This window comes from Juglans regia, chromosome 15 (assembly GCF_001411555.2).
Source record: "Juglans regia cultivar Chandler chromosome 15, Walnut 2.0, whole genome shotgun sequence".
Classification (NCBI taxonomy): domain Eukaryota; kingdom Viridiplantae; phylum Streptophyta; class Magnoliopsida; order Fagales; family Juglandaceae; genus Juglans; species Juglans regia.
The window spans coordinates 390,560-402,555 of NC_049915.1; the positions used below are offsets into that span (position 1 = coordinate 390,560).

The 11,996-nt window shown below is 37.4% G+C and overlaps 2 protein-coding genes across 4 annotated transcripts; both read right to left on the reverse strand.

The window, feature by feature from the left end:
* Window positions 1-1,773: 1,773 nt before the first annotated feature.
* On the reverse strand, window positions 1,774-5,692 carry LOC109002637. 3 transcript variants are annotated; one of them, XM_018980497.2, is made up of 10 exons: window positions 5,509-5,692; window positions 5,143-5,395; window positions 4,957-5,050; window positions 4,740-4,865; window positions 4,460-4,618; window positions 4,128-4,246; window positions 3,752-3,943; window positions 3,573-3,663; window positions 2,275-2,397; window positions 1,774-2,164 (listed from the first exon to the last, which is right to left on the reverse strand). In XM_018980497.2, exons 2-9 carry the CDS (start codon window positions 5,283-5,285, stop codon window positions 2,305-2,307), a joined length of 1,017 nt encoding a protein of 338 aa, XP_018836042.1. In that variant the 5' UTR covers window positions 5,286-5,395; window positions 5,509-5,692; the 3' UTR covers window positions 1,774-2,164; window positions 2,275-2,304. The 3 variants fall into 3 exon arrangements, with proteins under 3 accessions (XP_018836042.1, XP_018836026.1, XP_018836034.1); XM_018980481.2 differs by having other exon boundaries at window positions 1,774-2,129; window positions 5,509-5,691; XM_018980489.2 differs by having other exon boundaries at window positions 1,774-2,098; window positions 5,509-5,690.
* A 1,021-nt stretch (window positions 5,693-6,713) lies between these two features.
* Window positions 6,714-10,692, reverse strand: LOC109002621. Its single transcript, XM_018980462.2, has 6 exons — window positions 10,331-10,692; window positions 10,046-10,213; window positions 9,414-9,678; window positions 9,160-9,326; window positions 8,849-8,986; window positions 6,714-7,061 (listed from the first exon to the last, which is right to left on the reverse strand). The coding sequence occupies exons 1-6, from the start codon at window positions 10,373-10,375 to the stop codon at window positions 6,714-6,716; spliced, it is 1,131 nt and encodes a 376-aa protein (XP_018836007.1). The 5' UTR covers window positions 10,376-10,692.
* Window positions 10,693-11,996: the final 1,304 nt, after the last annotated feature.

Consider the following 11,996-nt stretch of genomic DNA (forward strand, 5'->3'; position numbering starts at 1 on the left):
AATGACTCTAATTTCAGACCTTCAAGAATGTCTTAATGAAGACTCATGAGTACTAATTGACCAAAGTAATGCATCGTGATTGAAATTGAGAGAATATTCGAGCCAGCTACTCATGCCATGCATGCATGCAGGCATGAAACGTGCGTATCACCCCTGTATTTGATTAGATGCCCTTAATAAGTCTGTGAGTATATATCATATCCTTACCTCTGTGATTTCATTTGAGAACATATAATATATTCTCTACACACACTGTTGATATCACAAAAGTCGGTTTATAAGGGTATATGCAAAGCAAAATAGAATTTTTCTTATGGCTTATAACCTACAAGCCAATATACTACAAGAAAACTGCTTGTTTATGTCAAGCTATTTCCTGTGAAAATGAGTATTTTCGTCACAATAATCTATCATAAATATTAATTTTTCTTGTAGTGATATATATATATATCTATCAACCTTTTGTATATAATGTACGACTAACTCATCAGTTTTCTAAAGGACACCAACTCGTCCAAATGCATTTATGATTTGTTTATTTTTGAGCTTACTAAAATAAATCACATGCAGATCTTTGTTAAAATTTAAAAAAATATTTTAGCTTCAAAAAGATCTTACAAAAATAGATCTACAAACTGACATGACTTGATATGATTATATTGTAAAACAACTTTTATTGTAAAATAAATCTAATATTTGAAACCATATTATTTTGTCGGTTTATTTTTGTAGAATCTCTTTGTAGTGGTAGCGCACACTTCTCTAAAACTTACAACATGATGATCAAACCAATGTCATGAAACCCTAAATATTAATGATGATCAGAAGAGTTTTAACTTCTAAAATATAAAGAGTTGGAAGTGGAAAGGTACTAAATAGATTGATTAAAACCAGTCCCCTAAATGCTACCATGTAGTCCAAATGCAATCTTCATTATCATTTTTAAATGCAGATACCTTTCATTTTTTATTTAAGAAGTTCTTATTAAGAACCGTCCTTCTGTCTCTAGACGCTTAATCGTTCAAATGCATCCATGTATTGTTTTGCAACCATACGATCCAACATATATTCACTTCACCACTAAATGAATGAAAGTGGAAACCATGTCTTTCTTTACTTGAATTTTATTTTTCTGAGCAGCCAATGCTTCTTCTTTTTCTTTTCTTTTCTTTTCTTTCTTTTTTTTTTTTTTTTCCTTTCCATCAAAATTCTAAATCACACGATCTTATCATTGTTCTGTCTCGAGTTTTCGAGATGAATATATATACTTTGAAAGCAGGCGGATGGAAACCAGCATGTGGCAGTTTACAAGGCAAAAACGAAAGGAGAGCTTGCGTTAATTGAAAGATCATGAGAAACCCCTCTTTATAGCCATTTAGTTGTGATGTTTATGCATACACATTTTAGAGACATGCTCTACGCAAGAACTCTTCGATTCAACGAATATAATTGAACGGCACAACATAAAAAAGGATTCGCGAAAACAAACTATGGTCGACACCCGAGACAGTTTGCCACTGCATATTGTAATATGTTGAATTTATCAGTCCGCATATTGTTTGGTTTCTAGCAATTGATGGCAAGATATAGATATATATATATATATATATATATATATATATATACTGAGTTCTTGATGGAAAATAACGTTAATGCACAACATTACAAAGGCTACGTCCTTTACCAGTTACCAAATGGAGGTTGGAGCTTCAAGATTTTCTCTGTGTCTTCACATTCTTTCATGTGCATGTGCTTAATTTGCACGTTTAAGAGTAAACATCCAACACTGAAATTGGAGACTTTACTGCCCTTGTTCTTTTTATATCCCTTTTATGTAATGTATTTAACTTGATTGGTAATTTCTCTAGCTGTCAAGATGGATTGACATTAACAAAACTACTAGAAAATCACTGCTTCCCTGCCTGCAGTTAGATCATACAAATTCAGATAATTGCAGCTCTTCAATGGTTTAAAGAAAAGAGTCTAGTGGATCATGGACTTAGGAGTCAGGACCACCTTTAGTCTCCTTTCACAGAACCATGCCTAAATTATGTTGCTAGTAGCGCTTGCTATACCACAGTACTTAGAGCTTTCCTACCTGCCATCACCTTCTAATTTAGAGATCCTACCTGAAATTTATAAAACTCAAACATCGTATACACAACTGCGAATTAAAGGATCAGTAATCGTGTTGTACTCTTTTATTCGAATAGTACTTGAAAACAAACATACTACGTGAATGGGAGGAAAATAGACATGATTTTATGTGCATACCTTGAATAGATGGTAGAGTATAAAGATGCACTACGGAAGATTTGAAGGTGCTGGGACTTCTAGTGGTACACCAGGAGTAGGCTCTAAGACCTGAGCATCTGGTAGTTCCTTTGACAATAGCTCCTGCATTGGAAACCAGTTCAGTTCTCAGTTGCTTGTCACATTTGCAGGATGGACATATCCAACAGATGCATAGCTATTACAAAAATGCGACCTAAGCAAAGATGAGGGAAATTGCTGCAGTAACAAAATTTAATGTCTATTATCAGTAATTTTGTGACTGATTTTAAAATTACCGTGCACAGAAATGCCAGAATTGGTCTCCCACTCCCCCATAAACCATTCATCAGTTAAAAGGATCTGTATGACTTTTTGCACTGTTTCAACCAGTGAGTAGTTGAGAGATAGGATACCCAGAAAAAGCCAGAAACCGACTCCCCCACTCTCTCTCAACTACTCACCGGTTGAAACAGTGCAAAAAGTCATACAGGTTTTGGACGAGCAACGAAGAGAATTTATTTGGATACATAAATCCGCTTTGTATGCTCTTGACCCACATGATGTAACAATACTCCCTGCTAGAACTTCTACAAGATATGCAACTCTTTTAATTCAACAAAGCAAAAATTTCAACACGTGGAGTTTGGTATGACTTTCAGAAATGACATGATTTAGACCTGCTGGCAGGAAACAGACAGTGAATCAACCAAGACAACATGAAGGCTTGGTTTCCATTGACATCTTTGAACAATGTATAAAGTAATATCACGACTATTATCCAAATGAAGTATATTTTTAGTAGTTTCTGTTGTCTCCCAAATGAGTTTCACAAGCACAATAGTAAGTTCAGAAGTGAATACAAATTTAGGCAAAAACAACGCTGGAGCTAGGATAAATTATATTGACTCTCAACTTTCACCAACTTGGCAAGCTTATCAATCATCTGGAAAGTCTTTGGTACAACTACAAGTCGACTTAGAAAAGTTGGAAAAAGCATCCAGCCCTATTACTTGGAGAGCACCGCAACTTTCTTTTTTCATGAAATCAAAATGATGACAATGTTCAAAAGTATATTAAACATTACTACAGTTCGCCAATAAATTTTGAGTAAGCAAGGATTTAAAAAGGGGAAGGCCATGCCAGTCACATTCAACTCAGAGAATACAAAAGCAGTCCTAAATTCCCCTTCACCCACCAAAACAAAAAATATGGTGTTCTGTGTCATTCAATACGATGCCTGGAGTCATCTGTTCTTCAACATTTACTTAAAAAAAAACATTGAGTAAAAGAATGCACACCTTAAATGATTCTATTGTTCCCTCAGCTTGAATTATACTAGAAAGAAGCCCTTTGCTATCAAGGTCCCCATTTTTCATTGGCACGATGAACCTATACAAAGTAGAAAGAAGCCAACAAAAAAGTTAACTAATGCAATATTATTGATTTAGCAGGCAAAATTTATGCAATAGTGGTGTACTTGGCGTGCAGCACTCTTGCAAGTTGAACTGCATCTTCTTGTCCCGAAACCAGTGTAAATTTAGGCAGAAGCTGCTTTATGACTGGTGTGATGATAATGTCAGCCCTTTCCTTTCCCAGAAAACTCTTGTTGTATACACAGTGGGGTTCATAGTAAAGAGTCTGTTGGCCTTGAGGAGAATTGACAAGATACCTGACCACAAATTACACCAAAAAGCATAAATTACTAGAAAAATATCTACATAACCTAGATTAGATATCAATTATCATGTAAGAGCAAAGATCCTCCGTATAAAAGTCACCATTTCTTGGAAATCGAATCCAGAAGATATAGTATTTAAATTCACAATGGCAAATTAAAGCACAATAAGCATTACCCATTCTCCGGGCGCTGCCATGGAGGACCTAGAACTGGCCCTGGAGTGGCCTGAATTCTGACTGTAGAACCATTTCTTGCTTCAATAACAGAGCTCTGACCAGGTTCTATGTACGTGACCTGAAATTGGTAGTGACTATGGTATAAAAACAATTTTGGTGTAGCATATGAATTCACAATGTCAAACTAAATGTTCAATCCTATTTTCTCTTTGGGTGTCTACAGAGAATGTTTGATCCTCCGTAAATCAACAACATACAATTAAGATTAAAGACAAAATCAGCATCGAGTATCCAGTCGAAAAGAAAAGATCAAGATTGCAGAAATACATACATTGCTAAAAAGGGGATCCAACAGTGGCCTAGCATTGGGAGTTGCTACGACTCTAAGATTTGGGGACTTTTCAGAGAGGGGCTTCAGGGTCTTCAGATGGCAATGATCATCAAGGCTTTGTGTAATCAGTAAGCAATCAATTTCAGGAAGATCGCTAAGCTGCACTAAGTTGCAAACCAGTCAGAACAAGTTCATCAATTCCCAATAGAAGTTTACCAACGGAAGGACTACATGTACAAAAACGAAAGTACAAACCAGGAAATAGCTAGCGAAGAAATACCTGGAATTTCTTCAAAAACTTCTTGGCAGCATCATAAAGCCAGGGAATTCCAAAATCCAAATTACCCACCAAGATTGGATCAACCAGTATTGTCAATCCACCAACATCCCACAACCAACTATTCCCCTAAACAAAAGGTAATTTCTAATATATGCCCACAAAGCCTCTAAATTAAGCAACTTTATGAAATATCCAAATAAAGAAAACGAAAACCCACCTCTAAGTAAGTGAGTTTGAACACATCAGTTCCAGAAGAACTCGACCCGACTGCGTTCTCTTCAGAAACCAGAGCAGAAACAGCCCTATTCCGCCTGCAAGTAAAGTATCAACGGTACTACAGCTCTCAGTATGAACTTTGAAGCAATTCACGTATCTCAGAGAGAGAGAGAGAAGGGGGGTTGACCTGGTGGTCGGGAGCTTCAATACGTTGGAAGCAGTGCAGACGGGAATGCTAACAGTTGAGACTAAACGGGTGTATGAGATTGGAGATAAGGGTGCTGTGGTTCTGCACAAGCGGGGAAGAGAGTTGAACTGAACCACGGCCATGGCAGTTAAGAGCGCTCGGCTTCCCCCGAATTATTATTGTTTGTGAAAAGCGTCTTTCAAGTTAAAACCACCCAAATTTCCTCGACGTTCATCCTTTTAATTTTCCTTTTCTTAAAAAAAGAGAACAAAAAATCAAACAATGGGATCGGCTAATGCCACGTCAGTCGATATTATTAAAAAATAAAAATAAAAATCGATTTCAGACAAATCAAACTGCTCTTACCAGTGCCAAAATCGTACTTCCATCCACGAGTGACGAAAGTGATATTGCATTCGTCCGGTCGAACCAACCCCATCGTGGCGTTGAACCCATCCTAGAAGAAACATCGTCGCTGTGCGAACACTGTGCCGTCGAACCCTTATCTACCCCTGTGGTCGATTTTTGTGTTAGAGAGAGTGTCGTCGTGCCGTTGTGGGTAGACCAAGGTTTATGCCTCTGTTTTATCCAGTTTTTGCTTCTATTTGCCTCTGTTTTATTTGGAGGATAGACCAAAGTATAATGTATTTTCCTGAAGCATGGTGGAAGATTTGAGAATTATTTATCAAGACGCCGGGTCACCCATATCATCTGCAGTAATCTTCCTGATAGTAAACTTAAGAACTTGAAGTTGACCTCAATTTTCTTTTTTCAAGCTCCTACAATTTAAATATTTTAGAAAAACAACTTAATGTGATTTGTGCCCTTCGTAACTCCAATACAGGTCTTTCAGTGGTGGGCTCCCTGTGGTGAAACCCTTGTGGATTTTGGATTCTGTTGTTGCAAACAAACTTTTGAGTTGTAAGGTTATGCATTTTTGGTTTGGAAAATCGATTGAGGTTTCTACAGTTCTTTACAATCATTTTACCCCTTTTGGCTGTGGATTTTAAAGGGATTACAATCTGGATTACAACCTGGAAACAAGATAGATGGGTTTTGTTCCCACTTTTGTTCCTTGCTGAGGTGAAAACGAGGTTCTGGGCTTCAAAACGATGGTGCGAACGAACGAGGTTCCGGGTAGAACTACGGGTACGCGGGATTATCCCTCTCGGGTGAAAGTATCATTTTTGAAAAAAAAAATATGTAAATGATTTCGATTTTACGACCACTTGGCAGTTGGCACATGCCGACACACTGCTTCCATCTGATGGCTGGTATTTTACGTTTGACCAACGGTAAAAACTACCACATTATTCTACTGTTGGATGGATGGAAAAGTGCATTGAAAAAAAGACCAGATTCTTTGTAAAAAGCCTGTGATGATTTCATAATCTGCCCATACACCATTTTTAATGGATTCTACTCATTAAACGCTTGAAAGTTACCTGGTCATCTTAGTCCATACAACTCAACTATCTTAATGAACAGCGACCCAAAAAGAAAAAGGCATTTTAAAGAAAAATATTCTAGTATTTATTTCGTCCATAAATACAGCTTACTTCTATGTAGATTTATATCTTGAACACAGGTACGCTCTCCCATTTTTGGCGATTGTAGGGTATAATACTCACAATTTTCTTACCTTGGGGTAATGGCAACTCATCCCCGGATGCGATCTTCTCATGCCAGACAAATTCATTCTCATGTTCGAATTTCCTGAGCATTTCAGAAACATTATAAATTTCCTTCCTGAACACTGACTTCCATGACTCTTCACCCGGCATCTTCTTTTTAATGTTGATCAGTGCAAGACGAAGAACTCCAACTGCAACTCCGACTTGGCCAGCAATCTTCACAGATTCAGCAAGATATTTCTGACTTCTTAACTCATGTATAGCTTTGCACGACAATATAAATTCCTGTACAGTCCAGAAAGTGCATCCAAGAGAATCTATCAACAAACAGTGAAAATTATACTGTATACAATCCCCACATCCATAAAAGGTGAGAGATCACTCATATTATGTGCTGTGTGTATAGGGTTCTCTGATACATTTATGTAGATCATGTGAATTCCACCATCAAAGCCAAGAAGTTACTGTAATCAAGGGGAAAAAAAAACACATACTACTCTCATCCAACTACTTGGGCAAAAGAGATTATGAAAATCAAGCACTGATACTCACATGTATGATGAAAACTACCTTGTTATTGGTTTCAAGAACAGGTCCAGCAATCAAGAAACATGATCGCCATATTCAAAAATAAGAAAAATTTATATAAAAAAAATGATTATAGCCATCCTGTTTGCAGATCACGGCTACAATCTTGTCACAAACAAAATCATATTTTTAATAATAATAGATTTCATGCAACAATTTATTGGCTCAACATTACAGGCTACAGCCATTATCTAAAATGAAATACATGGGATACTTTGAAAAATACTTTGCAGAGACATATTTCATGGCACGGGCATAAATTGATCGAGTAGAAAATTCATTGCGCATAATGGTCTAGAGGTTGTAAAGGCAAGCTAAACCAGATACCCAAGACTTAAACAACTTTCATTTGGTTCTTAGAAAGAACGAAACAGATGCCATATATGAGCATTTTTTCCCAAAACCAAACCAACCTTGGCACTAAACTAGTCAGTTGGAAGGCCTGATGTAAGCTGGACAAAGAAGATCCAAGATTTTACTCGACTCAGATCAGACCATAAAGATAAAGACTCGAACCAACGTATCATTGGCTTGAAACACTACCAAGCAGATGCCCAGTTCAGTTGTTGTAGGCTGAAACTTTTCTCAATATGACCTTAACTCAATACAGCAAAGTGAACGGACCAATAGAACCACCAAAGTTATCACATTCTCACATAAGCAAATGTAGTTCCAAGCCGATATATAATGAACAACAAACTACTATGATTGCAGGAAAAGCTGTCCCCACTTTCTATGGCTTTATTGCTACCATACTCCAATGCCAATCTTCAATGTTTTCTTTTATCCTACTAAAAACGATACCGAATATAAGCATCTCGGCTAAGATTTTTAAGTATTATGTAACCGAATTAAGTGTAAATGTAATACCGTTCAGTCACATAAGCATGCACAAAGACAAAAGAGAATGCCATTGTGCATATTCTATTGTAACCTAAAAGGTCCAGATCAAAAAATGTCCCAACAAAATGATCATATTAAAAAGCTCAAGTTTAAACTATTTGAGATATCAAGTTATTAACCATTTTTTTTCCCCGTCCCTCCTATTCATACAAATCAACCCTGCTGTCCAAGACTATATGTATTTGCTTTCTCTCTTGCGAATTCAAAATAATGGCGCTCGTAGAATTTATATCGAAGATATGAATTAGTATAAACATTTCATCACTTTCAATTTCACATTGCATACCACCCATCAGCCACATCTGTTACACCATTAAACCATAGGAAACCATATCTTTTCTTACTTCCTTAATCCACCCTTTTGGGTCTCCCTTGTAATGCCTTCAGTCGACACAGCTCATTTTCAAGGCATCTGAGGTGGTCATTCCACTACTTGCATTTTTCTGAGCCAGGTGTGGAAGACCATTTCACGAATAAAGCTAGTTGTGAACTTCAATTGTGACACAAAATGCACATTACCACTTTTGTACCGAATCAAGATTCAAATACAGCCAAGAAAATTGCACAAAAACCATACATACCACAAAGCGCGATGAAATATCTCTGCACTCTCTAGAAATGACATCAGCTTCATCTAGTAACTGGGTAACACCTTGGTGCAATTTTGCCAAGACGCTTATAGCAATACCTTTTTCTTCAGCCTTCCTTATAGTCACAGCCTATTACATTGGCATAATAAAATCTATTATCACAAAAAAGTAAACCCCCCCCCCCAAACAACAACAAATAAAAAATAATAATAAAAAAAAGAGAAAGAAAAGAAAAGAACGGGATGCAAGTATTAATATTTGTCTCTCACAAGAAAATAAAAAGTGACACCTGAATCACTAACCTGGGCCTCTGCCAAACAAATGAGGCTCATGATAGTGGACACAGATGAGACAGCTTCTGGTGGCCTTTCTGCAGGCAAAGCATGCTGTAAAGAAGGAAGAACCTCATTAGCCAGGTGATGATAAACTCCAGCAGCTTCTCTGAAGAAGGTGGCAGATTGCACCAAATCTACGACAAAGAATGCAAAGGAACTGGTCAAAACTACAAACTATGTACAGAGGTGAGTGTGATAAAGAGTGACAGAGTATCGCACACCTGCTGGCAGAGCTTCCAAAGCCCTCTCTCGAAGGATTGCACCATAAAGAAAAAGGGTCATACCAAGCTCAAACCGCAAGTTGTCAATTTGGAAAAACTTTGGGCCCCTAAGGTTAAAGAAAGAAGATGATGAGCTCAGAGCACTGGTCCATCGTATCTTCAGATTTGAAGTCCACCGCAGCATCAGACCGTTGCTACTAATCAAATCTGTATAGCAAATAAAATTTTCCAATAATGGCAGATACCCTTCAAGCCTGCGAAGGCCCTGATGCAATCCAAAAATATATAAATAAATAAATCGATAGAATATGGACTAAACTACACCCAATCACCCAAATTCATCGGGTAGCATTATCTCACGGCCCCCACCAAAAAAAAAAAATGCTCACGCAGTCGAATAGCATTAACAGACACACGGCAAAGAAAGAAAAGATAGACAATGTACGTTAGCATGCAATCAAATAGAAGGGACTCGATTTCCAAAAATACCAATTAAACCAAAATGCAGCTTACTCATATAACGTGCGGTAATTGAAAACAACGTATAAACCATCAAAAGCATTCATACTAAATAAGGAGCGATATAAAAGACGAGAAAAAAACTGTTTGCAGACAAAAGAACAAAATTTTACCTGCTGAATGTGAGATGTCAACCCACCAGAGATTTCTCTTTCAATAGCCTTGGTGATGGAGCTGCTCTCGTTGATGGACTCCTCAATCACTCTGCGCTTGGAGCTGAGCTCCTTCATTTGCTCAAGCGTAGCAGAGTCACGTGCGGCATATGCCTCCTCAAACACAAGCTGTAAGCAAACATTTGCAAACACAATCGATCACGAATAGTTACTTTGAAACATTTCATCCAGGACCTTCCCGTAGAAAAAGAAAACCCCATTTCACGCGTTTTCAATTCAGACTACCTTCTTGGTTTTCAGCTTGACCGGGTCCGGGAATTGAAGCATCATCCTGACAGGCTCGGCTGATCGCACGAAATGCCGAACGGTCTATGAGAGACTGAGAGGCTTTTACTTCTCCGATCACAAAAGCAAAACTAGCAGAGCATTTGGGGTAAGCAAAAGCTCGGGAATTTCGAATATTCAAGCGCTATATAATGGAAGTATTAGGTGATTCGGGAGAATTCCAACTTGGAAGTGGTTTGCGAGCAGACCAAAGTCTGCAAAGACGAGTTGCAAGAGATAAGGAAGGCCTATCAGAACTGTCAAAACAGTATATTTAAAGGAAAAAACTGTGTCTGCGTTTTCGATGTATATGAGCGTCTGCGTCTGCGTCTGCTTGTTCGATGTATATGAGCCGATGTGCGTCTGCGTCAATGTGTCGTGAAAAATAATGAGTTCATCATTTTGGATATACTGTGCGTCTGCGTTTTTATAAATTATATCAATTTTTCATTAGAAAAATAACTGCCAAATGGTATTGGTACGTTATGTGGCTCTTTTGATCGATTGACGTGACAACGGGATGAAGCCGGAATTTATATACAGAGGGCGGTAAGATCTATAAAAATTTGTATATAACAAAAAATTAAAATTAAAATATTATTTGAAAGCATGCATAGATATATAAAACTAAGAAAAACGCTGGGCTCCCGTTGGGAGCTCACGTTGGGAGCTTTGGATCTAGCATTTTATTTATATGTATTTTTTAAAATTTTTTTATATAAATTTTTAAAAAATTAAAATATATTATAATATTATTAAAATATATTTTCTTAATCACGACCCATAAAAACCACAACCGAGGCTGTCACCATAAAGTATTCACATTGATTTTATTAAAGTTATTTTTAAAGTTTAATTAAAGGTACATGCTTTACATCAAATCAAACTATTTAAGATATAATTTTATATTAAATTAATCAAAATAATAGTATAATATTATTTTTTTAATAATAATTTTTTTAAATTTATAATTATTCTAATCATATATTAATTAATAATTTAATTTTACTTAAATTATTTGTTTCCCAATTGCTATTTTACTTAAATTTAATTTTACCATCAAAACCACTAAGAGCTCCTTTTGAGCCACCATCAATGGTTCCTCCGATCTTCACGACCCCACTATCGGTATCTTGGCCTCTTCAGACTCTTGCAACCCCACGACCTCTTCATCTCCTTCTCCCGAGTCCTTCTTCGCTGTTGCTAAGCTTCTTAGAGGGTATGTTGGGTTCACCGTGGGATCTCCTATCACTGGATTAACCTGCGGGCCCAACACATCTGTTTCACGTGGTATCTCCTTGCCAATGGCTGACAACTCATTGGCTGACCACACGTTGGACCCCCTCTATTGGAAATATGACCTCCAGCAATCGAAACGGAGCTGTTGTTGCAATTAAAGCACCAGCATTCTTCCTTGAACTGGTATATGCTGGACCCAACACATTGGAGGTAGGGATGGCGTAGAAATCCGTAACATGAGGCTCTGTGAGTGCAACCTCCGACTACGTAGCCCCCATTAGTGGTTCTGTAGCCTTCGCTGAGGTCCTCTGGCCCTTCGCCTATGCAGGTGGCTGCCACCTACTGTTGCCGACAGTGCCAAATGCAAGTGGGTTACGTTTCCTCTAAA